At 59.1% G+C, this 27,788-nt stretch overlaps 1 protein-coding gene and 2 pseudogenes across 1 annotated transcript; 2 read left to right on the top strand and 1 right to left on the bottom strand.

Moving 5' to 3' along the window:
• LOC138102437 (uncharacterized) overlaps positions 1-27,788 on the bottom strand; it is a 705,988-nt pseudogene that overhangs the window by 61,456 nt on the left and 616,744 nt on the right.
• The window catches only part of LOC138102438 (zinc finger protein 850-like), a 385,524-nt pseudogene that overhangs the window by 350,519 nt on the left and 7,217 nt on the right, over positions 1-27,788 (top strand).
• LOC138102411 (serine/threonine-protein kinase pim-1-like) lies at positions 6,658-11,194 on the top strand (the record flags this gene model as incomplete). Its single annotated transcript, XM_069000120.1, has 4 exons — positions 6,658-6,747; positions 7,156-7,233; positions 10,056-10,413; positions 11,082-11,194. Coding segments are annotated over exons 1-4 (639 nt in total), but the record flags the coding sequence as incomplete, so codon positions are not given.

The raw sequence follows: 27,788 nt of genomic DNA, 5'->3' as shown, positions 1-27,788 counted from the left end.
ATGGAAGGAAGCTTTTTCCTGTCCTGCTGGGCACAGGATCAGGCCTCGAGGAGTGAGGGTATCGGCCCAGGACACATCGTGGTTCGGCGATCTCCAGGTATAGCAAACCTGAGGGTTTGCTGGCTCTGAGAGGCCCCCTCAGAGGGAGATTGCTGGTCCCAGCCCATGGTGGCCCAGGAGAGCTCAAAGGGTCTCCTTTTGGGCTGCTGTTGAGAGGGTCCCAAGAGAGTGGGCTTCAGTCATAATGATGTTTCATCCCGGCCACAGTTTGGGTCGGCACTTTCTCTGAAAGTGGGAGAACAGGAATGCTATGCCATTCGGGTAAGAGGAACCTTTTCCAGGGCTGGTCATAAGGAAAGCAGGAGCTCCTCAGCAATTCCTGGGAGCAGACAGTATTTCTGACAAGCTCAGAAAGAGCTGAGCCCAGGTGCTGTTTTCAAGGCCAAGGCCTAACAAGCATTTCTCAGATCACACTGCAGCCTGGAAAGGAGGAGAGGGGAATGCACCAGCACACTGGGATCCCAGGGATGTCCATGGCCTGGGGGGACGCTGGAACAATGCCAGGCACCCACCAAAGCCACTCTGTCGCTGCCCCCTGCAGCTGCACAGAGGAGAGAAAATTTAACCAAGGGTTCCTGGGATGGGATAAGACTGGGAGAGATCCCTCAGCAAACACCAGCACGGGCACAACAGAGCCAGCCTGGGCACAGGGAGGGAATTTATTACCAACCAAATCCCAGCAGCACAAGGAGAAGGCAAAGAAATCTCTCCAACACCTTCCCCCCACCCAGCGCGGATCACCCGGAACGGGGGTCACCAGGGCTCTGCCCCACGGGGGTCACTGGGGATCATCCAACGCCGATCCTCCCACGGGGGATGGAGCTGGAGCAGCGCACGAAGCTCTTCCCGCACTCAGGGCACTCGCAGGGCTTCCCTTAGCGGTGCCTCCGTTGGTGTTGGGTCAAGGCAGAGCTCCTGGAGAAGCTCTTCCCGCACTCAGGACACTCGTAGGGCCTCTCCCCGGTGTGGATGCACTGGTGGGTGATGAGGGTGCAATTTTGCTTGAAGCCCTTCCTGCAGTCCGGGCAGCGGAAGGGCCTCTCTTCTGTGTGAATCCACTGATGTTCGAGGAGATTGAAGGTGGTCTGAAATCTCTTCCCACACTCCCCACACTCGTAGGGCCTCTCCCCGGTGTGGGGACGCTGGTGCTCTCTCAGGGCAGAGCTCCAGCTGAAGCTCTTCCCACATTCTAAGCAGTCATAGGGCCTCTCCCTGGTGTGGATCACCTGGTGCCGGATCAGGTGGGAGCTCTGCCCAAAGCTCTTCCCACATTCCCCACAACCATAGGGCTTTTCCCCAGTGTGGATCCTCTGGTGTTCCCTCAGCCTGAAGTTCCATCTGAAGCCCTTCCCACATTCCAAGCACTTGTGGGGCTTCTCCCCACCCTGAGGCTTCTCCCCCAGCTCCGAGCTCCCCCTGGATCTCCGGCTGCCTTCCCAACACAGGGGGACTCTTTCCTCCTTGGATCTCTGGGGGCTGTGTTTGCAGCCCATCCTCGTGCAGCATCTCTGGGGCTTTTCCTCCTCCTCCATCCGGCCACACCTTGGGAATGACAAATCCTGGTTTGTATGGAGAAACAAGGGGTGAGTGCAGTGGCTTGGGGGCTCCTTCTGCCCTTGTCCATCTCCAGAAGTCTCTGGGCATCTTTTGTCTATGAAAAACTCGAAGATAATAAAATCCAGCCAAAAAAACCCCAAACACGAAGACATGGCCCCAAAACTCCAAAAATCTCAATATCCAGGAAAAAGCCCTTCCAAAATATGAAGGTTCTACCCCCCACAATAACCAAACCACCAACATTTAGCTCAACAAACCTCAGAAACACCAAGGTTCACTCTTCCCCTCCAAAAATCAAGGTTCAGCCCAAATAATGCAGATTCAAACCAAAAACTCCGAGATTCAGCAAAAACTACCCTCCCCGGAGTTCCCTCTCTGTTTTCGCCACTTTGGGCTGCGGGTCATTTTCCCTCTCTTGGCTTCTGGGGTCCTGTGTATTTTGAGGTTCCCCCCTAACCAAGGTTCCCGCCTTCTCTGGGCTATGAGGGGTCCGGGGAATCCCAGGGGTCCCCCCTTTCCAGGCTCCCCACTTCGGTGTCCAAGGGGTCCCTGGTTCCCCTGCTCTCCATCCTCCCCCTCCCTTCAGGCTGCCGGGCATCCCCCAGCTCCGGGATCGCCCTTCTCCGCTCTTCCCACTCCGTGGCTCTCGGGCTTCCCCCAAACCTGGATCTCCCAGGCAGTCCCCAAAACCGGTGTCCCCCTCACGCCGCACCGGCACCGGGTGATCGCCACGTGGTACCAGAGCCTGATCCAGGGAGACCAACCCACACGTGGGGGGAGACCCCGCATCCCCCCACCCACGGCCAGGGCTCTGCTGTGAGCCACCAGCGGGAACCCCCCCAAAAAACCCTCCCAGGGACCACCCAAGATATTTGGGGCAAGCTTCCCCTCCCCGGTCCCCTGCGGAATGCGGGGGGGCGATGCTCCCGGGGCAGGGGGGCTGCAGATACGGGGAGCGATGGATGCACGTGCTGCCTCCTCTTCCTCCTCCTGTTCCTGCTCCTGCTCCTCCTCTATCCCTGCTCTTCCTCCCACTCCTCCTGCACTTCCTCCTTCTGCTCTTCCTCCTGTCCGTTCTCCCCCTTCTCCTTCATCCCTCCTCCTCCACCCCTGCTCCTCCTCCCCCCAGGGCCAGTGCCCACCCTTGGCCCCCTCCCCCCAAACCCATCGCATCCCATGGGAGGAGCAGGGATGGAGCTGGGGCCGGTCGGGCTGGGGCAGCGCTGGGCTCTTGGCTGCTCCCAGCTGCTGTGGGGGAAGCCAGGAAGGGGAAAAGTGGGAAGATTGTTGTGTGGAGAAAAAAGTTTGGGGCTTGTGGTCACACTAGATGGGGACTTGGCCCCCTCTGGTCTCACTGCAGGAGCCTGGAGATTTTGGAGGGGGGAATACAGAGATGGGTGGGGGATACCAAGGGATTTTGGGGACAGGGTGAGGGGTTGTGGGAGCCACTTGCTGGGGGGGAGTCAGGCCAGAGACCCCTGGGCTGGACTCCTGGTTTGGACATTCCAGCTCCCGTTTTCTGCTCTCTTCCTCCCTTTTTCCCACCTCTCTCAGTATTTTCCCATTGTCCCCACCACATCCCTGAGGCACCCACATTCACCTGAGTCCCACTGGCCCCAGACACGTGAGCTCCCAGCACCACCAGTACCACCAGTACGGCCCCAGCTGCCAGCACACGCCCCATGGCCAGCGCCGGGCAAGTGCTGCCAGCCCCAAAGCCGCCAGGCTGTGCTGTGGAGGGGTCCCCATGGCCCTGCCCCATGCAGCGCTGGGAGCACCAGTCTGGACCAGTGCAGAGCACGGGTGGGCAGCATCAGAACCCACGAAAGTGGTTCCACCACAAGCCATTTAGAACCCCGAAAAGTGGTGGAAAGCATCAGGATCCTCCCAAAAAAGGCCTCACCTCCACCTCCGAAAATGACCGGGGAATCTCCCAAAGGAGTTTACAACCCCCCCAAAACTGGTGGAAAGCAGCAGTATCTACCCTAAAATGGGCTCCCCATGTCCTTCCCTCTGGAGCCGTACACCAAGTGCAAGAGCCAGGTGTGTCCCCCCTCCCAGTAACACATCGCTCAGGATTGGAGGGTGCCCCAAAACCTCCTCAGGAACCGGATCCCCCAAACGTCTTCATCCTAACATGTGTCTGTCTCATTCCAGACCCCATCCCAGCCATCCTAACTCTCCCAAATACAGCCCCATTCTTAGGGGGCCAGAGCTGCTTCTGGGGGCCTTGGTGAGTGCAGGGGATCCTTTATCCCCCTCGTGCAGCTCCAAGGTCCCGAGGGCAAAGCCCTGGTTTCTAGGGCTGTGCCCGCTCCTCAAATCTGTCGGATTTAATACCCAAGTGTGGCAGGGACCCGGCCCCGGGAGCTGCGCTAGTGCCCAGCGGTGCCTGGGAGGATCTGAGGGGAGGGGAGTTCATAAGGACTCCCCCCGCACCCATCGCTGCACACGAAAAGCTTTTTTAGTTCATGGCAGCGATTTTTCGTGGTTTCTGGGCTCGGCGGGGCCGAGGCGGCGGCAGCGGGAGCCGCGGGGCCCGGCCCGTGGGGGCGGGCGGGGGTGAAAAGTGCGCGGCGACCCCAGCGCGGTGCCCGAGGGCTGAGCGGAGCTGGTGGGGAACAACCCCCGGAACCCCCCGGTGCCCGAGGGCTGAGTGGAGCTGACAGGAACAACCCCCGGAACCCCCCGGTGCCCGAGGGCTGAGCGGAGCTGAGGGGAACCCCCCGCTCGTCTCCGCCGCTCCAAGCCGCTTTCCCGGCTCCGGCTGCCGCCGCCGCCCGGCCCCGGCGCGGTCCCGCGGGGTCGCCGCTCGAGGCGCAGCTGGAGGGGCTCGATCCGGGCCGCGCCCCGCCCGTCCCTCGCTGCGCCTCCTTCAGTGACTCGGGGCTGCGGAGATCCCCGGGTGAGGCTCTTTCATTGCATTTTATTCTATTCTCTCTATTGTTTTTTCTGTTCTCACCTCTCACCCTCCTCGGCGCTGCCCTTCTGGCCACACCCGACAGCGCCCGTCCCGCCGTGCGGCTCGTCAGTGACACCGGGCGCCGCGGACATCCCGGTGCAGTTTTTTATTCTATTTTACTCCATTCTCTGGGTTTTATTCTACTCACCCTCCGTCCCTCCCTCGGTGCAGCTCCTTCAAACGCGGGCGGGGGAGACGCCTCTCGGTGCTGCTCTTTGATTGTATTTTATTCTCTTCTCTGTATTTCCTTTTGTTCCCAGCTCGCCCGTCCCGCGGAGCGACTCCTTCAGGGACCCGGCGCGGCACAAACCCCTCGGGGCGGCTCCAACAGAGCCCCGCCCGCCGCCGCTCCCCGAGGCCTCCCCGCTGCTCCCCGGCCATCGGACACCGCAGGCTGACCCGGCCCCTTCTTCCTCTTCTTCTTCCTCCTCCTCCTGCCGGGATTCAGCCCCCGCCGCCGCCCGGCTCCTTCTGCCGCTCCTGCCCGGCACGAAGCGGCGCTGCCGCTGACGGGGCCGGAGCGCGGCTGCCCCGCGACTGCCCCGCGCCTCAGGGCCGGGCCGGGGAGTGACCGCACGGCTGCGGAGGGACCCCCGCTGGACACGGCAAGGATTCCTGTCCCTCAGGGGGAAGCACGGACTCACCGAAACTCCCATCCCTTCTCCGTGCGCCGCTGGCCAGAGGAGGGAGGGAAACGGGGATTGCTCTGGAGTTTCACATTCAATCCTTACAAAGCAGAGTCACAGACGGAGCTCCGCTTTCAGCTTCAAACGAGGGAATCCAACGGGAGCGCTGGCGCTTCGGTAACCTCAAGCTGTTCCTTGATACTCGACACTTCAGTTCTGGCCATAGGAAGGCCTTCAGCAGCAATGTCTCTCCCAGCCACTGGTTTCTGGCTCAGACCCAGCTCGGAGCTTGGACAAGAAACCCAAAGTCCCAGGAGAAGAAGCTCTGCTGTTACTTTCTTTTTTCAGAGTTCTTTTTATTATATTTTAGATATCATCTATATTTTACTGGATTTTTTTTCTTTTTCTAAAATCTCGTGTTTATTCTCTCTTTGCCCCCTCCAGCCCTTGTCCCCCTCCCGGAGCTTTGTGGGGCGCTGCTGTCCCTCAGCCCTTCCTGCCCCGGCACCCGCGGCCGCTCCGGTGCCCTCAGGCCCCGGCTCGAAGCGAAACCACAAAACCCTCTGGAAAGAAAGCCGGTCTGGGGGAAAACCCTGCAGGAGGGATTGAATGCCACAGACAGCGATTGCTGAGAGTTGGAGATTCCAAACGCTCCAAGGGGCCCGAGGGAACCGCGCTGCGGCCTCGGGGCCTCCCTGGGGCACCACGGGGACCCCCGAGCAGAGCGACTCTTCCCGCCCCCCAAAATCCGCAGCTTTGGGTCAGCTGAGGAAAAGAGCTGGCAAAAGGGGCTGGAAAGGGGCTGGAGCCCGAGGGAACCCCTCAGCCATGGCCCGGAGCAGCCGCAGGAAAATGCCCCGGAAACCAAGGAAATCGATGGAAGTAATGAGGAATTTTGGAACTCTTCCCGCTGCTGTTTCCAGAAAGTCCCGGCCGGGTCCTGCCGGGAGGAGCCAGGGGCGGGGAGGGGCCTCAGGGCTTAACTGGGGAGAAAAGTTCAATTGGGGCAAGGAAACTTTAATGGTGGGGAGAAAATGTGAATGGAGGGGATTTGAATGGGAGGGGATGATTTGAATTGGGCAGAGAAAATGAAGTGGGGGAGGAGCCCCCCAGCCCTCGGCTGTGCCCCGAAGGTGCTGCCAGCGGTTCCCCTGCTCCCACCCCCCGGGCTGGGGGCGCGGAGCTGCTGCTGCTCCCCAGGAATGTCACGGGATAAAAACTCCACTCAAGCTTTTATGTTCCCAGTCATTCCCAATAAGGTCCCAGTTGCCCCCAACATGGTCCCAGTTGTTCCCAGTCATGTCCTGTAGGGTTCCTTTCACTCTCAGTCCCTTCCAGTAGGAGTCAGGTACAGCTCCAGTCACTTCCAGTATGAACCCAGTCATTCCCAGTCAGTCCTTCTGACGCCTTTTGCCCCATCATGGTCCCAGTTGCTCTAAGCATGGTCCCAGTATGAGTCCAGTCACCCCCAGTATGATCCCAGTCACTCCCAGATACTCCCAGCACTATGCCAGTGACTGCAACATGACCCTGTCACTCCCAGTATGATCCCAGTATGACCCCAGCAGGGGCCAGCTGCTCCCAGGATGATCCCTGCATCTTTCCAATTGCGCCCTTTCACCACCACTGTGGTTCCAGTCACTCCCAGTACAATCCCAGTCATTCCTAGTATGATGCAAATCACTCCCAGTATATCCCAGCAGCACCCATTGGGCCTCAGCATGTTCCCAGTAGCCCTCAGTGTGGTCCCAATATATCCCAGTATAATCCCTGGTGTCCCAAATCTGGCCCTGCCCAGTCCTGATCCTGGTCCCAGTGTATCCTCCTGTCCCATTCTGTCCCAGTTCATCCCATTCTGTCCCAGTCCATTCCGGTCCCTTCCCGGCAGCCACCGCCATTTCCCGGATCCTTCTGCCCTCCACTCCCCAAAGCTGCCCCCTGCCCCCCAAGATGCTGACGGGGATCGGGGGCTTCGTGTTGGGCTTCGTCTTCCTGGCGCTGGGGCTCGGCTTCTACCTGCACAGGCAGGTGACAGGAGGGGCCCGGGGGTCGTGTCCCCCCTCCCCCGGAGCTCTGAGCTCCCCCCGGGGCCCCCCAGCCCGGTGTCACCCCCTTTGCTCTGCCCACAGAGCCCCTGAGCCGCCGGCGGCCGCAGCCCCTCCCCGTGGCCTCGGGCCCAGCCGGGACCCCTCGCTCCATCCCCGCGATGATTTTGGGGGGTCGTGTGTCCCCCCACAGCCCCGCTGTCACTCTGCCCCTGCCCGGCGGCTCCCAGTGTTCCCAGGAAGGCTTCCCAGTTCGCCCCGGTCCCGTTTATTGGGGAACAGTGGGAAGGGACTTTGGAGGATCCCGCGGGGGGACCAAGAGTGGAAGGGGCAGAACCGGCCCCAGGATGGATCGGGAATGGGGACCCCCGTGTGTCACCCCTGTGTCACCCCCCCCGGGGGGCCCTTGGGAGGCACCTGAACCCCAAATCGGCACCCAGCGAACCCCAAAGGTGCAGAGACCCCCCCTAAGCCGCCCCACAGCCCCCAAGGACCAACCAAAATCCCCCGCGAGTATCAGATAATCAGAGCAGGCGTTGAACAACCTTCAGCCAATCAGAGCGCGCGGCGCTGGTGACTCACCAGTTGCCAGGCAGACCCGCAGCGCTCAGCGCTCCCCACCCGGACCCCACCTGCGCCCCCCCCTCGCTCCCAGCGCCCCCCGCCAGGGGAATTTGAGGAGGGGGCGCGTGGGGGGCGCCCCGGCCGGGCCCAGAGCCCAGCGCTGCCCCAGCCCGACCTCTCCCGGCTCCATCCCGGCTCCTCCCGCGGGATGCGGCCGCGCTGGGAAAACGGGGGGGCCAAGGGTGGGCGCTGGGCCCGGGGGGAGCCGGAGAAGGGATGGGAGAGGAGGAGAAGGAGGCATCTTTTAATGATATTTTATTGAGTCTCGTTTTTTAGAGACCAGGATCAATACTCCCCGGCCGTCAGGGCGAGTCCCTCAGGACTGCGGGGCCCTGCTGCCGGCTCACCCCGTGCCAGCCCAGCGCCAGCGCTCAGCGGGGCTTTGGCTTCCCGTGCCCTTTCCCGTGTCCCCAGCCCAGAGTCACCATCCCCGTGTCCCGAGGTCGTGCCCCACCCCTGCCCCCATCCCCCTTTGACGAGACACGGAGGATGAGAATTTCCCCACCATCCACCCCAAAGGTTCCCCCGAGCCCATTTCCTCTCGTGCTTTCCCTTGGCAGCAGAGCCCCACCCCTCCTGGCTGCCCCCTCCTGTCAGGGACTTGGAGAGAGCCACGTCCCCCCTGAGCCTCCTTTCCTCCAGGCTCAGCCCCCTCAGATCCCTCAGCTGCCCCTCAGAAGTCCTCCAGAGCCTTCCCCAGCTCCATTCCCATCTCTGGACGTGCTCCAGCCCCTCCATGTCTTTCTTGAAGTTTGAAGCCCAATCGCTGCCCTGTCGCTGCAGGTGCCAAAACCCCAGGGAGACTCCTTGGAAATGGGGGTAGAGAGGAGCCCTTCAAAGGGAAACGTGTGCAAAACTGCTGCCAATGGCCGAGCGGGTTTGGTGCGGCTGCGGGAGGAAGAGATGCTCCGGGACTCCGCCTCGGCCCCGGAGCGGAGCGGCCCGTGCTGCCCCGGGGCGCGCGGGGCTCGGCCGTGGGGCGCGCGGGGGGGAACGGACACACGGGCACCGGACACACGGACACGCGGACAAACGCTCCCAGCGCTTCAGCGGCAGCAGCGGCAGCAGCAGCAGCAGCGGCAGCAGCGGCAGCAGCGCAAAAGCAGCGCAAAAGCAGCGAGTCTACGAACCCTCTGCGTCCCTTCTCCTGCTCCTCCTCTCCCTCTCCCAGTGTCTCGCACCCTCTCCCGCTCTCCCTTTGGTTCCCCAACCCCCCCTCCCGCGGCCTCCCTCTCCCCAGGCCCGGCCGGGCCATGCCCCCGGCCCGCCCCCGGCCCCGGGCGGGGCTGCCCCCTCCCCGCCCCCGGGCGTCCCGCCGCGGTCCCGCCTCCGCCCGGCTCTCGCCGTCCTGGCTGTGGCGCTGCTGGGCGGGCATCAGTGCCTGGCTCCTGGGCACCATCGCCAGCCTCTGGCTCCGGCTGGCCCGACCTCGACCCCGACCCCGGCCCCGGCCTCGGCTCCTCCCGGGGCCCGCCGGGGACACAGGCGGCGCGGCCGCTCCCGCCGCCTCCGCAGCGTCTTCCCCGCTCCGAGCTCCGCCGCTCTTGAGCGCGGCCGCCGGCCCCGAGCCGCCGGTGGCCCCTCCAAAAGAGCCCCCATGTGCGGATGGCCGGCCCGGGGCGGTTGAGCGGCGCTCGGGGGCCGTTCCTGGCCCCGGGCCGAGCGCTGACGGCCGCGTCTCGCGGGCACGGAAGGCGCAGCAGGGCCTGAAGGAGCGCTACCGGCTGGGTTCGCTGCTGGGGCGCGGCGGCTTCGGCAGCGTCTTCGCGGCCACGCGGCTCTCGGACGGCGCCCCGGTGAGTGGCGGGGCCGGCGGCGGGCGCAGGAGGCGGGGGGCAAAGGAGGAGGAGGAGAAGGAGCATGGGGCTGGGCACGGCGGGCGGCGAGCTCAGCCCGCTGCTCCCCTTGCCTTGCAGGTGGCCATCAAACGGGTGCCGCGGAACCGCATCGGCCATTGGGGCGAGCTGGTGAGTGAGCGATGGGCAGCGGGAGAAGCCGGGGCGCGGCGGGCGGGGATGAGCCGAGGCCCGGCAGGGTGGAAGCCGCCAGAACGCCTCGAGGGAGAGCGGCCGTGGGGCCAGCGGAGCGCGCAGAGCGTCCCCGGCTGGCTGAGGGCTTCCCGAGCCCCGGCACGGCATCAGCCCCGCTGACGGCACCGTGCTCCTCCCGCAGCCCGACGGCACCCGAGCACCACTGGAGATCGTGCTGCTGGACAAGGTGTCCGCTGGCTTCCCTGGCATCGTCCAGCTCCACGAGTGGCTGGAGCTCCCCAACAACGTGCTGATGGTGCTGGAGCGCCCGGAGCGGTGTCAGGACCTCCTTCGCTTCATTCGGGCACGGGGCTTCCTGTGCGAGGAGGTGGCGCGGCACCTGTTCCGCCAGGTGCTGGAGGCCGTGCGGCACTGCACCAGCTGCGGGGTCCTGCACCGGGACATCAAACCGGAGAACATCCTGGTCGACCTGGCCACCGGGCAGGCCAAACTCATCGACTTTGGCTGTGGCACCTACCTGCAAGCCGCAGCCTACACCAGCTTTGCAGGTGAGCCCACGCAGGGGGAGGCTCCTGGTAGCGGCATCTCACAGCCCAACATCTCACGGCCCAACATCTCACAGCCCAAGCCGGCTGTGGCAGGGGGAATTCTCCCTTTTGCTGCCAGTCATGGCAGCCGGAGTGTTCAGCTGAGCTGCTTTTGAGCGGCGCTGGCTGAGGGGCCATCTTCCAGCCCTGCTGGCAGCCTTCGCCAGCCACTCTGCCCAGGACTGGCGCTGGGGCTGGGGCAGCCAGCGCCACAGACACACCCGTGGGTGGGGGTAGCAGAGAGGGGGGCCCAGAACCTGTGCTCCAGCCCGTTTGGTGTGCAGGCGAGACAGGGCTCGGACTGCTCTGCTGCCCGTGGTTGCCTTGGCTTAAGAATGGTTTCTGGGGCAGTGCAGGCAGGGAGGATGAAAGCGTGGTTTTTCCCCAGCACCAAGTGGGTTTTTCCTTTGCATGGAATGCTCGGGCCTTGCCAGGGCTTCCGCTGCCCTCTTGCAACACCAGCGGCTTCTTTTCCAACCCCCAGTTTGTACACAAGTCCCAGGTGCTGGCCAGAAGGCAGCGGGTCACGCCGCGTGCCGCTGCTGCGGCCCCCGCATGCCCAGGGATGCTGGGGCGAGGCTCTGGGAGCAGGCAGCGTCCCCCTGAAGAACTCCATCTCTATTCCATAGGAACACCATCCTACAGCCCCCCGGAATGGACCCAGTTCGGCTGGTACTACGGCGAGGCAGCGACCGTCTGGTCCCTGGGCATCGTGCTGCACCAGATGGTCTGCGGGGAGCACCCTTTCAGGAGGGGCTGGAACAGCACCTGGGGCCGGCTCTCGCTCCCACGACGGCTCTCTCCAGGTGGATCCTCGTCTCTGCAGCACGGGGGGAATAGCAGTGCTGGGAGACAGCAGCGGGCTCAGGAGCATCCCACACTGGCAGCTGCTGAGGAGGTGGCAATGTCCTGCTCTCCTGCTCTCCTCCAAAAGAAAGAATTGATGGCAAAGTTTAGGCACAGCCCTGAGCACACGCAGCACGGCCTGGCCATGGCAAGAGTGGGGCAAAGCGGACAGGAGCCTTCTGCAACTGACTGGTGCTTTCTGCTTTCACTCCACAGAGTGCCAGAATCTCATCCGACGGTGTTTATCCGTGCTCTCCTCGGAAAGGCCCTCATTAGAAGACCTGTCCTGTGATCCTTGGATGCAGGATATTCACGTGCCATAGGAGAAGGGAGAGAGCCACACGCACGCTTTGACCCAGGGAGCCGGTAAGTTCCAGCTGCACACGCGCCTTGGCAAGAAGCAGCAAAGAAAGGCAGAGTTTTTGTCCTGCCTGAATCGCTGCGCAGGGCTCCTCAGCTGGGCACGCGCAGCCCTGCTGCTGGAGCTGAGCTGCTCTTCCCAGCACTGGTGGCCCCCACGCCAGCTGCTTTTGCTTGTTCTGCTTCAGTGACAGCCGGGGCCCTGGGCAGAGCACTGACAGCCTGCTCCAGCCCCAGGGAAGAAGGAGCCCCTGGAGAAGCTGTGCCAGGTGCGGCTGCTGCTGCTGGAGACATGGAGGGTGACATCAAGGATGACAAGCTCTTCCTCCACCTGGCAAGCTGAAGATGATGGACTTCAATTGTGGCACCTTCTCCAAAGCCAGGCTCCACAGCGAATTTGCAGATGAGTCCACACGCAGGGGGATGCTCCCAGATTTGTGCATTGCACAGCCTGGCCGGGAAGCAAAGGTTCCCCCCTTTGCTGGGGCGGATGCAACCAATTCTTCAGTTGGCTGCCAAGCTGCTTTTTGGCAGGGCTGGGGGGATGGGCTGGGCTGGTTTTGAACTGGGAGTCTGCTCCTGGCCCTGCCAACAGCCCCCAGCACCCACCGTGGCCCGCCCTGGGGCTGGGGCTGGGGCAGCCAGCCCGACACAAACAAAGCCCCATGGTGGGAGCAGAGGTTGGACACCAGAAGCTGTGCATGGGCTGCTTTGCTCTGCAGGCAAGGAAGGGCTTGGGCTGCTCCACTGCCCTTGTTGGCTTTGGGCTCAGCATGACTTTTGGGGGCAGTGCAGGGGGAAGGCAGAAAGCGTGGGCTGCCCTGGCCCGTGGGTGGGTTTTTCCCTCGCATGGCGGGCTTGGACCTTCCTCAGGGCCCCAGCAGAGGGAAGATTTTTTACCTTTTCCCTTGTTTTCCCTTTTTGTCTGTAATCTCTTTTCATTGATTTATGGTTTGTTTTTCCAAAGGAAGCGTTCTAGGTGCTGTCTGGTCCGGATGGCGAAGTGCTTGGGAGCAGCTGTGGCGTGGGTGGGACGTGCCCTTGGAGAAGGGCTGAGGACACCGTTTGGGAGCAGCTTTTCTTCTGGCGGCGGGAGGCGTGAGGTGGGTGCCCGTCCTCCTGGCATGGCTGGGATAAGGGCTTTTGGGAGACGGCAGCGAGCGCAGCAGCATCCCGCTCTGGGCAGCTGCTGAGGAGGTGGCTGTGCCACGGCCGGCTGCAGGCTGGGCACGTGTCCTGCCCTCCTGCTCTCCTGCCAGAGGCAGCAATGCTGGGCAGCTTTGGGCAGCGCTCTGAGCGCGGCCAGCACGGCCTGGGCACCGCGGGCGGCTGGGACAAGGGGGACGGGAGCCTTCAGCTGACGGGCGCTTTCTGCTTTCTCTCCTTGCAGCCGGGCTCTGTGGATGCTGAGGCTGCTCTGGGCTCCGCCAGGGCTCTGCTGCGGCTCAGCCCCGGGGCCACAAGAAGCCAAAGAAGAAACGCCGTGACCTGCAGCAGAGACGTGCTTGAGCAGCTCGGCAGTGCAGCTCAAGTTTGCAGAGCGTGCACCTCCAGGGGAAAATATGACACCCCCCCAATAACAAACTTGTTCAGTAACTTCTGAAATGGAATCAGTCTGGGATGACCCCCAATGCCATTTTTCAGCTTGCTCAAGCTGAAGCTCAGCCTTTCTCTCAACAGTTCTCTCCCCCACCTGCCTTTTGCTCCACAAGTGCTCCCTCTTTCCCCCAGTGAGTTCCCAGCTCACCGCAGTCCCCATTGCACTGTAGCCTTCCTTGATGCCCCTGGCCACGAGGAAGAGTGAGCCCCAGGTTTAGGGACTCATGTTGTCACTGGCTGAAGAACAGCAATGTCTCAGAGCTCTGGTGAGATTTGGGGGTCATTCAGAGCTGCTCTCCAGGCCTCAGCTCTGCTCACTGCTGGGTTCCCACTCCCTTTTCCTCGTTCTTCACAGAGCAGGATGAGCTCTGTGAATGCCCTTGACCCTCGCCACTCTTCCCAGCCCAGCCACCCAGCCCAGTTAGGCTTAAGCTGGAGCTTCTCTGTCTCCTCTGGCACCCCAGTGCAGTCCCCTCTGCGGGGAGCAGCAGCCCCAGAGCGCAGCACACAGCAGTGCAGGCCGCACCTGGAGCAGCTCCCTGCAGCCATGGCCTGGCTCTTTGTGGCAACCAAATGCTCCCTGTGTGCAGCTGTCCCTGGAGGATGGCCCCAGGACAGAGCCTAGCCAGGCTCCCACTGCATCCCCTGGAGCCTGGGGCAGACAGCGCTGGCAGAGCTGAGGTTCATGGTGAGCACCCAGAGCTGTGGCTCGCAGTCGCTGTTTGCAAGCGTTGTGATCTCATCTCCTGCAACCTGTGGGGAAAACGAGCTGTGCAGCCAGGCCAGCGCTGCCCCTCTAGGCAGGGACGAGGCTGAAGGCCTTTCCTGATGCCGAGGAGGCGGCATTAAGCCTTAGCGGGGCCTGGCAGCTGTGGAGCCGGATCTCGCCCGCTGTCCGGGACTCGCTGCCCACCAACCGCCCGCACCCGCCGGCTCCGTTCTGCAGGGACAGAAGGCTCTGGCTGTGCGAGGGTTTCCATCACGTCTGTGTACCCATGGCTGTGGAACGCACATGGAGAGGGAAAGTGTCAGTCACGGTGCTGGCACACTCCTTCCTTTCCATACAGGACACGTCCCTGCGCACCCCGTGTGTGGATCTATTCGAAGGAGAGGCGTGGATAGAGATTTCCCACAGAGCTCTGACTCTGGCGGAACTCACCTTGTCAGCCAGCAGCCAGGGCATTTGTTTCCCAGCTCTGTGTCAGTCGGTGCCCCAGAGCTGAAGGGAGCAGCATTTAGAAGCAGTTTCCAGATTTCTAGGCAGGCAGTGGAGCTGACAAGCATCCGTGCAACTCGCCGTGTTCATCGGGAGGGGCTGCTGCTTCTTTGGGAATACGGCACAACGGAGACACGAGACTTGGAAAAATCCCAGCTCTCTGTGGATTTGTGCAGAAGGGGGAGCAGCAGAAACACTTTGTGTCTGCTTGTGGGGACACAAGGTCCAAGGAGCAGGGCTGGCAGAGGGTGACCTGGGCCGCTGGCAGCTCAAGTCCCGTGTGTTGGGTCTGCCTGAGGGAAAGTTCACGGGCCTTCCAGGGCTGTGCTTTGCATTGGTAGCTGGACGGGTGCTGGTAACAGAGCGGTGTTCTGGCTACTGCCCCGCAATGCTGTCCCTCTGCCATTCCTTCCCCCATCAGAGGGGATGGGAGTGGGCAGGATCCTGGCAGGGGACACAGCCAGGCCAGCGGACCCAAATCAGCCAAGGGGATGTTCCAACCATATGACCCCAGACCAGATGTACAAAGCGAAGGGAGAGAGGAGGAAGCTGAAGTTTCTCTGAGTGTTCCAGTTCAAAACTGTTGACCCTTTTTGGAGGCATAAGGTTCTCACCCCATAGTCTTCCAGTCACCCTCGAGTTGCAGAATTTTAGAGCAGTCAAATTAATCAAGTTCACATTTTCTAGATATTGCTGTGTCATTTCCTTGATATCCATGTGAGAGGGGACACAGTGATGGATGGGTTTGCATGGCAGCTGCAGAGCCCTGGAATGGAGAGCCTGAGTGTCCCAGCAGGATTTGCAGGAGTGTGGAGGGCAGCTGGAAAGAAGATGGTGGGCAATATTCTCCTGCCTCCATCTTCCAAGGAAGCTTTGATTCAATCCCTGTCTGCATTCTGCCATGGGGCCTCCAGAGGCCCAGGGAGGTGTCTGGGTGGCCCCAGAAGGCGCTTGCAGAACCCTGGGGCAGCAGGGAAGGGGCAGGAGCATCCCTGTGGTGCTGGGAGAGACACCCAGAGGGGGCCACCCCTGGGGCCTGGGCAAGAGCTGCATTCAGGCAGCCAAATTCATGCAGGGTCTGCCCGGGCACTGCCAAGGACCAGTCCAGTGAGCTCCTGTCCTCTTTCACCTCTTTGTATTTTCTTTGTATTTCTTTGTGTTTATTTCTTTGTATTTACCCTTATTATTATCTTTGTGTTTGTTGACCCTCAAAATGCCATTCGAAATATTTTTCCCCCAAAATAAATACTGACTTATTTTAGTGGCTGCTTTGGACAAATTTGGAGGAAAATATCCTCTGACAGAAGGCAGGTTACAACCAGCCCTCTCCCACCAGGTCTGGGAAAATAATATTTTCCTCTGAGGAAAGTGAAAGAGAAAAAGAACCTATTTATTTAAGAAACACACAGGAAAAGGATAATAAGGCTGAATACTAAAAGCTCTCGCTGTGGAGAGAAACCTGGGAAGATTTCAGAGTCCTTCTGTAGGTGTGCTCTCTCCTCCTCCTTGGAGCTGGGTTGGTGTCCTCCAGGGCCTCGGTGGAAAATTCTCCCAGTGTGTTCTGATGTTGAAACAGTCCAGAAGAGAAGAAGGGAAAAAGCCCAAGTCCCAGGAAAACAAACTTCAACTCTCCGTCTCCCTCCGGAGAAAAGGAGCCGAAAGCGCGCTGGAAAGCAAGCAGGGCGCTCCCTCCGCTCTTCTCGCTGCCGCAGCAGAACGCAGAGGAGTGTGTGTCTGTGTCCTTGAACAACCGCTTTGAAAAGTTCGCTCGGTGTTTTCTCTCTCCCCCGTCGGGCTCAGTTTAAAGGCACAGAAAGGCACAGGATTGATTTCTGGGCAGAGAGCAGCGATAGGGGATACACATCATAAAGTCACCCCCAGACAGGAATGTACACAGTTGGAGAGCTCTACAGTCCTGTGTCTTTAGTTCCAAGGGTATGGAAGTGTCGATGGGTCCTTTGGTAATCGCACAGTTCTGGATCGGTTCCTGCCGTGTGGAGCCATTTTTATACAGAAGTCAGTGTATTCACACAGCACAGATTGTTGTGTTTTCCTGTGTATCAATTTCTGTGTAAACCTGCATCCCGTTGTACAGTTTTATCGATGTATGAATTTCTGTGTAAAGCTGCGTGGCCTTGTAGAGTTTGGTTCAGGCTCTGTGGGTGTTGAGAGAGTGCGATGGATGTTTGGCTTTCTCTCCAGACGTGTATCTGTACAGGTACCACCGTGTGACCCATCAGACATTTAACTGTGTGAACCAAAAGGGATCTTTGTATCTTTCCATATGGAGAGCAGAGGTGGAACAATCTGCAGGAAGCTCGTAACAGAATGTTGGGGTTTTGGGAGTTCTCCTGGGGTTTTTTTCTGTTAAAGGAATTTTCCCCATACATGTTGCCACGGGGACAAATTACTGGGTGCTTCAGAAAAACAACAGACCTGGCCATAGACAGAGGGGTGCATCTTGCTACTCTTTTTTTCACCTGGCTGTGTGGGCAGTCAGTCCCTGGAGTTTTGGATGACGGAGAGAGAGGCTGCTTCTTCGGCTGCTTTCCTTCTACCGGAGAGACCCCGGGATTCCCAAGTCTGCCTTCCCTGCCCCACTGGGAGTCAGGCTGTGGCTGCCCTTCCCCTGCCATTGCTTCAAGCTTTCGCTGCTCTGTAGCCCCGCTCTCCCTGCCTGCCGAGACCTCCGGGTGTTCCCACCACAGCTCGGGAATTTTGATACATCTCGTCTGAAACCCAGGATTTGTGCTCATCCCTGCTGTTCCAGCCTGCCATTCCAGCCTGCCATTCCAGCCTGCTGTTCCCGAGGGTCCGGCCAGAAACCGGGATCGGCTGTCCAGGGGGTTTTTGAAATCTTTGTTCCATCCCTTCCCGGGATCCCAGGCCGCCAGTGCCGCGTGCTCCCCGAGCTCGCTCCGGAGCGCCCCCTGCAGCCGCGGGGGAACCATCGCACCTGCCCTGCTCACCGAGAGCCGCCAGCGCCCCTGCCGGCTGCGAGCGGAACTGCACCCGAGGGGAAAGGGCCTGACAGCCGAGAAGGCTGGGACTGGGTTTGGGATTGTTTGCTGTTACTGCCATAGTTATTGCTGTTTGTTTGACTGGTTATACACGTATAGATATATAATAGTAATGAACTGTTATTCCTGTTCCTCATATCTTTGCCTATAAAGCTCCTTAATTTCAAAATTATAATGATTCAGAGGGAAGGGGGTTGCAATTTTTTTTTCTTCCATTTCAGTCTGCCTTCCTTGGCAGACACCTGTCTTTCAAACCAAGACACTGGGAGCAACTGGGACCACAGTGGGGGCAAATACAATCATACAGGGAGTGACTGGGTTCATACTGGAAATGACTGGAGCCACACTGGACTCTTACTGAGAGTGAAATGAGCCATACTGGGTGTGACTGGGAGCCACTGGGACCACGCTGCGGGAAACTGGGATCTTATTGGGAGTGACTGGGACCATATTGAAAACCCAGTGGGAGGGACTGTAAGTGACCGGGATGATGCTGGGAGTGACCGGGATCATACTGGGGGTGACTGGGAACCACCGCTGTGGTGGCAGAGCTCTGTCCCCGGGACTGTTCCTTGGAAGGTTCAGACTTCCCAATCCGCCCTCCAATATGCACACACCCGTTTTGTTTGTCTTAGTAAAACAAAGCAGTATTAATAACTCCATTGAGTCTTTGTTCTTCTTCTCTAAGTTCAGGAATTTGACACGGCCTTGGCTGAGCAGCAGTCCATGGCAATCAGTAACATTTTCTGGAAGTGATAATTTCCTTCACTCCTTCCTACCTACAGCTCCCTGGCCCTATCTAAAGCAGATTCATGGGGTTTGTTTGTTTAAGTCACATTCACCTTATTCCTTTCCCCCGTCACTGCCGGAGCCCCTCCCCTGCTTGCGCTCGCAGGTGCCACCGAATGCGTGTCCCGGGATCGCATCTCCCCGCCCGCAGCCTCCAGTGCCCGCCCTGTCCCGGGCTGGCCCTGGGCTGGCGACAGCGAGCCCGACAGAAACCAACGCCCGCGGGGCCACCGGGGCTCAGAGCCGTGCAAGGGACGCTTTGGTTTGCAGGGGTGGAAGGGCCTGGGCTCCTCCCCTGCCCCGTTTGACTTGGGTTAGGATTCAGTGTTTTGGCCGACATGGGAGGGGAAAAAGGCGTGGTTTTTCTCCAGCACTGGGCGGGTTTTTGCCTCGCCTGGAGCACTTGGGCCTTCCCCGGGCCCCCTCTGGCCTCTTGCAGAACCAGTGGCATTTCCCACCCCACGCGGTTTGTAAACGAGTCGGCTGCAGTCGAGAAGGCTCCAGGCGCCTCCTTCCAGGCTGACTCTGCCGATGCTGAGGCTGCTCTGGGCTCTGCCGGGGCTCTGCTGGGGCTCAGCTCTGGGCAAGGCTGGGCCCGCTCTCCCCTCGCATTGCTCCGGGCAGCTGAGTCACAGGGGGACAAGGAAGGGACACATCAAGGGACTTGAGGTTTAACAGAGCTTTTATTCAAAAAACTGCCATAACTACCAGGCTGTCCTAACCACCATAACTAACTAGCAGTGCTAACTACCGTAACTAACCACTTGTCCTAACTACTATAACAAAAAGCTGTCCCCAGGTGCTTCACGTCCTCCACTGCTCCTTCAGTTGCTTTGCTGCAGCGATCAGAGGGCTCAGGCTGGAGAGAGGCTTGGCTGATGATAAAAATGGGTGCTGCCCAAAGGATGAAAAAGAAAGAAATCAACTGTTACTTTCCCAAGTCAAGTTCCTCACAGGCTCTGTTGCACCAGGACAAAGGGGAATGGTTTGAAACTCAGGAGAGGGAAGCAGGCTCAGATTAGATCTGAGGCAGAATTTTTTTATCAGAAGCGTGGGGAAACACTGGCAGAGGGTGCCCAGAGATGTGGGAGGTGCCTCCTCCCTGGAAACATCCAGGCTCAGGTCAGGCAGGGCTCTGAGCCGCCTGATCTACTTGAAGATGTCCCTGCTCCTTGCGGGGCACCTGGTCCAGATGACCTGCAAAAGACCCTGCCAAGCCAAACCAGGCGAGGATTCTGCTGGCTTTGCATGTGAAAAGCAGCGAGACTGGACACTATTGGAGGGGGCCCCACGAGAAAACCCCTCCCTCACGCTGCTCTTTCCCCTGCAGCCGCTTCGCATCCACCTGCAGCAGCTCCTGGGCAGACCAGCGCCGCTCCTCGTCCAGCTCCAGGCTGCACTCCAGGAAGTCCCGCAGCAGAGCCGACAGGCGCCTGGGCTCCTGCAGCTGCGGGGTCCCGTTCTGCCGGATCAGACAGCGAGCCTGCGCGGAAAGCAAACACTTCTGAAAAAGCTCTGCCAGCTTCCTTCACACCCACGAGTGCTCACAGCGACCCCGGTTTCTCAGCCCCAGTCTCCAGGGACACTTTCCTCCCTGGCAGAGATGCTGCTCAGAGCTCATTCTTCAATGCCAACCAAAAAAGCCAAACACTGCTGCAGCCACAGCCATTCCAACATCCACATGATCTTGCCTTGAGAGCCAATGTCATTGGCTGACTTTGTTAGTTGGAACCTCCATCAGAAATAACCCATTTTGCTTCTCCAAATACGGATACCAGCTTTACAGGCCATTTGCAAGAGTCACTGTGGTCTGCCTGTGGTATTTCCAAGGATTCTTACATCAAATGCATCCCTGCAGTGCCACTGACACTCAAGTAAATGCATTCAAGATGTTCCATCCCAGAAACTGCCAGGCAAGGAACCCGAGGTTTGGGTTGCTGAAAGCTCAGCCTTGGTGACATGGAGAAAGTAGCTTGGGCGAGGAAAGAAATATGTTAGACTTTGGGGATGTTAAACAATCATCTTCATGTTTTGGACAAGTTTCCCAGTGAGAAGAGTCAGGGGAAGTTCATCTCGCAGAACCTCTTTCAGAAACTCCTTCAGAAAACTTGTTGGGTTTGGGTGTGGGGTTTTGGGGTTGGTCTGGGGTTTTCTGCAAGGTAAGATTAGAGCTGATGCTCTGGCTTCATGTTTTCAGGTCATCCTCACAGACAGAAGAGCTGCAACAACTTAAAACCCAAAGCAAATTCTGGAGACTGCAGAATATTTGTCTGTGCTCAGGCTCGAATCCTCTGGGAATTCCCTTCCCGATGGGCAGAGCCCTCTGGCTGCTCCTCCCAGGGCGGGGTCCCTCTGTGCTCACAGGCCTCTGCAAACTCTGGGAAATTTGCCTCTTACCATGGCCGCCGTGTGCTCGAAGTAAGGAGGTTCTCCTTCCACCATCTCGATGGTCACAATGCCCAAGGACCAGATGTCCACCTTGGGGCCATAAGGAGAACTGGTCACAACCTCTGGGGCCATCCAGTGAGCAGTGCCCACCATGGAGCTGCACTGCTCCTGCTCAGGGCTGAGCTGAGCGCAGAGGCCAAAATCAGCTGAGGACAGAAACAAACACTGTCAAAGGCAGCTGGAATGAGGAAACCAAGCACAAAGATTGCCCACTCTCAGTCTGAGAATGCACTGCTGAATCCAGCTGGAAAAGTCCGCAGGGCTGTAGCCAAGGCAAGATGGAAGTGGACCCTTAAAGGAACTCTCAGCTTTCATGCAGTGGCTTTTAGTGATTCCCTTGAAGCTTCAGATTCCAACTCCCGCCCCTCTGCAAGGGCCACACCCAGAGCAAAGCCACTGCTGACACCCTGCTCCTCTCCTGAGCTCTCTGCATGGGGCAGCCGCTCTCAGCTGCCAGCAGGGGCCGGGCACCGCCACCAGCAGCACTTGTGGGGCTCTGGCCGTCACTGGGAAGCAGCCCCACACCCGCAGCCCGGGAGCGCCGTGCCTGACCAGGAACACCCACCCAGCTTGACAGAGCCGTCCGTTGCCAGAAGGATGTTGGAGCTCTTCAGATCTCTGTGGATCACCCGGTTTGAGTGGAGGAAATCCAGGCCCTGCAGACACTGAGAGAGAGCAAGAAACACGAGGGTGGAAATCCATGGCCGGAATACACAATCCCACAAGAAAGGACAGTTTAGAATTCTGCCAGCAGCAGCTTTGCTGTGCCAGGCCAGGAGTGCAGTGCAGACAAGCTCCGGGCAAATGGTTCAAGGCAAAGCTGAGAACAGCAAATCAAATCAAAAAAGACAGAGAGTCCCACAACAGCAGGAAAGAGGACAAGAGCAGAGTGGAAGTGCAGTGACACTGGCAGGCCGTTCACTTCAGAGGCTCTTTCTTCTCCAGCTCATAAAAACAACACAGAAACAAAGCTCTGAGCATGGAGCCACTCCTGTTCTCAGGCCCTGCTTGGAAGGAGCATTGTGTCCATGGGAAGCACGAGCAGGATCCCTCACCTCCCGACTGACAGCTGCCATCTCTCCTTCAGCCATGCGTGTCTGTCTGACAACGTCCTGCAAAGTTCCTCCATCCATGTATTCCATCACCAGCCAGAGATCTTCATCAACAAGGAAGCTGGAAGAGGCAAACAATGGCATGGAGATGAACATGCACTGCTCAATTCCCCGATGGAAAAGCCTCGAGTGGAGTTTTGTTTCCAGGTCACTTGTAAATGAGGACAGAATCCGATGCAGAGACATTCCTGCCAGGCTGCACAGTCCTTGGGATCTGCACAGTCTAAAGGAGAAGGAGACGGCTGTGGGAAAGGAGGGGCCTTAGATGGCAAGCAGGTGAAAAATGCAGTTTAGCAGCAGCCCAGATCAATGTGGAACCACAACACTTGCCCCCAGCTGGTTCAGCATCTGAACTCAGCACTTCCACCGTTCCCTCCAGAACAAGGCAACACAACTTCCAGAGTTATCCAGGGCAGGAGGCCATGCCACACTTAGGACAAAAGTGGTCAAGTGTTTGGAAAACCTTGGAGAAAGTCCCTTCAGAAACAGGCAAGGCCATTGCAAAATGGGCACAGGAGGCATTTCTGGAAACAAGAACCTGGTCTTCCTGGCATCTGCAGCAATGGAAAAGAGTTGGGAAGGAGAAGCCAAGGGAAATAATTTCTGACAGGGTCTATCAGCACTTGTCATAAGACCCAGAAAATTGGGTCAGCTTGAAGGAAAAACCAAACCAAAGCAACAAAAGCACACGGAGGGAGTGAACTCACAGGCTGCTGTTTTGGGAAGCTACAGCCGGGTGAGGCTTTTTCAAAACAGGCTACAGACTGCGGATGCCAGGAGAGATTAACGCAGGGCCCGTGCACGGGATAAGAGCTGAAGCACTCACCTGTCCAAAAAGCTGACAATGTTGGGGTTCTTCTTGTCCTTCAGGACCAGGATCTCATTCACAGCTCGTTCCCCGTTCTGCCCTCTGAGACTCATTTTCTTTATGGCCACCTGAAAGGACATTGCAGCCCTTGAACTGCAGGAGTCTGGGGCAGGAGGCCGCAGCAAACACGGAGCGAGTCTTTGTGGAGCGACGGAGCCGGGCTGTGCCAAACTGCCTTGGGATGGGACACCCGGGCTCAGCAAGTGTCATTCCCACAGCCCATTTCTCTGCTCGCTGCGGGGCCGCTTACAGGACACAGGGCCAGAGACATTTGGCCTTGGAAGCTCTGCAGAAATGGGCCCTCAGCTCTCAGCCTCAAAGCTCTCACAGCATTCTCTGCACCTGCAGTCTTCTCAAACCGCCTTAGTTTACCACCACTCTCATTATCATTCAAACACATTTTGCAAGCAGGAAGTAATTCTGCTTCTGTGAAAACAGAGCAAAACAGCCGGGAACCCTTTAGCAATCCTGGGGGATTTGGTCATGATTTCAAACGCAACTGCTCTGTTTGGGATTGCACAACAGAGCAAACACGCACAAACATTGCTCAGATGATCCCTGTCACGGGCTGTCACTGACACCAGGCCCAAACACAGCTGCAGGGTTTAGGAGAGAGCTTTGCTCTGCACATCCATCTTCTCATTCCTCTCCCTCTCTCTGGGAACAGCTGCAGTAGGACTAAAACCCCAAACTGATGCCAAGCAGGATCGCTCCTTAATTAGGTCTTGAGGTATCCTTTGAAGATGAAACGCAGGATGGAAAAACTGCTAAACAGTGTTCCTGTCCAAGGCTGGGATGAAGATAAATTAGGCCTCAGCCTCCACCAGCTGATGCACTGATGTTTTCAGATATGAAGACCAAGCCAGCATGTCCTGCTCTGACAGACACCGCTGCCCTCCTTGCATTCCTTTGGGCACTTCAGAAGGCTCAAGTCTGTCCCAGCCGTGCTCTGCAGGCTGACACTGCTGTGCCTTCAGTGGAACAGCCTGTGCAGGAAAGCTCTGCTGGCCCCCCAAAGCTGCAGCCACAGCTCCCAGCAGAGGGGAAAGCCCTCGAGAGCTGCCCGACGCGCTGGGCGTGGTGACACTGACCTCTCCTCCAGTGGCCCTGTCGAGTCCTTTATAAACGGTTCCGAAAGCCCTGGAGACAGAACAGCAGAGAAGAAAGAAGCAGCGCTTTAGGCCCTGGGAGTGAAAGCCAGCCCAGACAGGAGATCTCTGCTGCCTGCAGCGTTTACAAAACACCTGGGTGCATCGACCCTTCAAACAGCAGCGCAGCAGCCACCAGCCCTGTGCCACACAAGGTGTGCGAGAGAAAACTGAGGCCCAACACGAAGGAAAAGGGCTGGAGCAAATCCCAAATGTCCACACTGAATTACTTTAGTCCAAAACCTAGGGTGGGAGCAGGTGTCTAAAGAACTGGAGAAGAATGTATTTCATCCTTTTCCATTTCCTGCCTACGAGCTGCAGGATCCACAAGGGCCCTGCCATCAGGCAGCTGATGCATTTTCCCCCCCAGTGCAGCAGCTCTGTGCCTGTTACTGAATGTACAGGGTTTACTACCTGTGCTGAAAAGGGCACTTATTAGTTCATCTCTGGTTTCTGTTTCTAAACTGTTATGTTGATAATCCTGACCAGTGGATATTTTTGGAAGCAAACTATTTGAAAGGAATCTTCTTGAGAACTGTTTTCTGACAGTCACCAGATGGTGAGCTGCTCTTTCAGGCAATCAAATTCCAGGGACAGAAGATCTTCCAGGTCCTGCTCCTTGCTGCAGGCAGGACACTGCCGGCCTCAGGGGCCTCTGACGGTGCCTTCTGACCACAGTTACCAATTCTGATCAGGACTGAGAGACAGCAGGATCGTGGCCCAGTGTCTGAAGCTGTTTGCAGCTTGCCTGGCTTCTCACTTGATCCTGCACCAGCAAATACCTGGCCCCTGCTTGTGCAGAAGTAACTGCCATGCACTTACCCTTGGCCAACCTGCTCCAGTTCCAGGTATTTCTCGGCAGGCTCCCCCACGCTCACGGTGCTCCCTGAAAGAAACCACATGGAAGACGCTCCCTCCCAGATGGAGACCCCGCCTTGCAGCAGGGCCAAAATGCAGCCCCACTCCCTGGGGCCGGGAGCCCCTTGCTCTCAGCTGGGCAAGGACAATAAATGACTCTGTGACATTCAGCTGCACAGCAAGCCTGGGTGCAGCTGATGCTGAGACACACACGCAGCACCCTGCTCTGGCACACAGCAGCACAGCAGACGTACTCAGCTGCATCAGGCACCACTCCTCTCTGCCCTCTGGCTGCAGGGCTGTGCTGCTGTCAGAATGTTCAGCCCAGGATCCCGCAGCAGAGGGAGGTTCAGTGTCCTCTTCCCAACCAGAGGGAGGTTCCCCATCCTCTTCCCAAAATGCAGCAGGTTCCTGGTCTTCTTTCCAAGCCACGGGACGTTTCCTGTCCTCTTCCCATGCCGGGAGAATTGCAGCCTCCTCTTCCCAAGTCCCAGGATGTCCTCTGTCCTCGTCCCACGCTGGGAGATTTCCGTCATTCTTGTCCCATGGAACTGGAGCCTCGCTGTCCTCGTCCCACACCGGGTGATGTCCACCATCCTCGCCCCACACCACAGGAGCTTCACTGTTGTATTCCCAAACCGTGGGATGTTTGCCCTCATCTCCCGGGACAGAGGGAAGTTCACCATCATCCCCCAGAACAGCGGGAAGTTCACTGCTGTCTTCCTCCTCTTTGGCCTCCTCTTTGGAAGCACAGGGAGCCAGAGGAGGAGCTGATGCTGCTTTTGTGCCCTGTGGACAGATGGTAGCGTGAGGGACAGGAAGTTCTATCTCAGTTATCGCCTTATTTATCCTCAGCTACACATCCAGCTGCACTAAGCAGAAATGGGATTCAGAGCTGTTCAAACTAGGAATGGGCTAAAGTCGACATTGCCACTTATTGCTGGGCATTCCATATTCCACCGTGGCTAAAGCCAGCAAGCAATCTTCTGCCTGCAAAACCAGACCTGCAGCTCTTCAAAAGCTCTTCAGCAGAGAAGGAGAAAAGTGCCAGGGATCCCTGTGCTGCTGCTGCTGCTGCTGCAAAGACACTGGCAGGAACTTTCCTTCAGCCTCCCAGGCTGGCGCTCGACTGCCACACGCCAAGCTCACAACTCTCTGCACAATTCCGACCACCAAAGGTTCCTTTCCCACTCACCGAAGGAGGAGCTGCTCGGGATCCACGCATGAGGTGCCCTGCAACGGGACAGGCAACACGAAGCAGATGCTGTTAGGAAAAACCTGTCCGTGGTGGGAACTCCCACGGAGCAAGGACACTCCGAGAGAGCATTTTGCTTCCACAACATCCCTCCAGGAGCCACAGTCCCTTCGCACAGCAAGCAAGAGAACAGCACAGAATCCTGGGCTGTGTCAGCTCTTGGCTGCAGCAGCCAACGCAGGGAGTTCCAGGCTCCGCTGGCACAGACTCTGCGCTTGAGGGAACAGAACCCCCCCGGCTCCATTGCAAATGCTGTGCACGCCCCGCTGGCTGCAGACACCCCCTTTTTCAGCTGCAGCTGCTGGCAGGAGCTCTCCCAAACCAGCGGTGTCTTAATGGCAATTTGGTTACAAAGGCAGCTCAGTTCCACTGGGAGAACAGAAAGCACACAGCAAGCCCGAAGGCACCGACGCTGCAGCCAGGGAAAACCTCGACTTACGTGCCAAGTGGGCTAAAAAATACCCCGAATAAGCCACAGAGTACAGAGTGCAAACTGCAGCAACCGCTTGCTGGATCATTTTGGCCGTGCTGCACACGTGGCAGACTGTACCCCTGCGAGCACAGAAGGACACCCGGCAGGGGCTGGGCTGGCTGCCGAGAATGCCTCGGGCAGGAGGATCCTCCGGCAACCAGCGGGCGCCCAGAGCCGCTCTGGACACTGAGGGCTCCGTGCCCACAGCAACGGGAACACGGCGAGGACGCGGCAGCGTTCCCGTGACATCACAGCAGCAGCTCCCGCAAGAACCGCCTGGAAGGTTCTCCTCTGTCACAAAGGAGCACAAAGGATCCTCCCGGGGCACAGCCTGTTGCTCAAAGGATCCAAGAGGAACCCAGAAAATGCAGCAGACAAGGACAGCCCATAGCCAAGCCTGAACAACGAAATCAAAGCCATGCACTTATGCTCCGAATTAGGGGCGGGAGTAGCGAGGCTGCAGGGCTTCCCAAGGAGCCGGAGGCAGCCAACACGCAGGGCTGGGCAAGTCGGGCCGGGAGCAGCGGAGAGCTTTGTTTCCCTTCCCAGCTGAATGGCGGCTCGGGCCGGGCCCGTTCCAGGGCTGTTCCTCAGCTGCGGCTTTCCCCTCACGCAGCCCGGGGGGCGCTGGGAGCGCGGGGCGAGGCTGGGCCGTGTGCAGAGCCCGCCCCTCGCTGCGATTGGGCGGTGCTGCCGTCAGTCGTGGTTCTGGCGCGCTGATTGGTCGGAGCGGGGAGCAGCCCGGGCCCGGAGCCGCCGGCAGGGCGGCCGTGGCGCAGCAGAGGCGCCATTGGCGGAGCGTCTGTGCGGGCCCGGGAGCGGCGGCGGCGGCCGGAGCCCGGTGAGGCGGCGGCGGAGCTCGGAGGCGGCCCCAGCGCAGGTGGGAGCCGCGCTCGGTTCTGGCGGGGCTCGGCGCTGGCTGCGGGCGGAGGGGGCGGCAGGGGGCTGGGGCGGGTTCGTTGTGCCGTGTGGGCGCCGTGTTCGCCCTGGCGTGAGGGCGCTGCGGGAGCGGCTGCCCGCGCTCTCCTTGCCGCTGATGGCTCGGCAGGAGCCGGTGCCGGAGCAGCGCTGGCTCGTCCCGGCTGCTGTGGGTAGGACAGAGGTGGCTGCCCCGTCGGCGGGAGTGTGCGGGAAAGTTCCCGTGGCCAGAGGTTTGTGTCCCCAGAGGAGCCGGAGGAGTCCTGTAAAAGGAACTTTATTCCTGGAGCAAGGGAGAGGCCACGGGGCATTTCCCGTGGGCTCTGTCCAAGTGTTGGAGGACGCAGCCTCCTTTTTATGCCGATTTCCCGGCCGCATCTCCGTGTCCCTTTCCCCCGTGGCTGAGGTCCTTGGAAGGTACAGACTT

This window comes from Aphelocoma coerulescens, unplaced genomic scaffold (assembly GCF_041296385.1).
Source record: "Aphelocoma coerulescens isolate FSJ_1873_10779 unplaced genomic scaffold, UR_Acoe_1.0 HiC_scaffold_75, whole genome shotgun sequence".
Classification (NCBI taxonomy): domain Eukaryota; kingdom Metazoa; phylum Chordata; class Aves; order Passeriformes; family Corvidae; genus Aphelocoma; species Aphelocoma coerulescens.
Note: the sequence above shows the minus strand (reverse complement) of the source record. Positions and strands in the feature narration are given on the sequence as shown.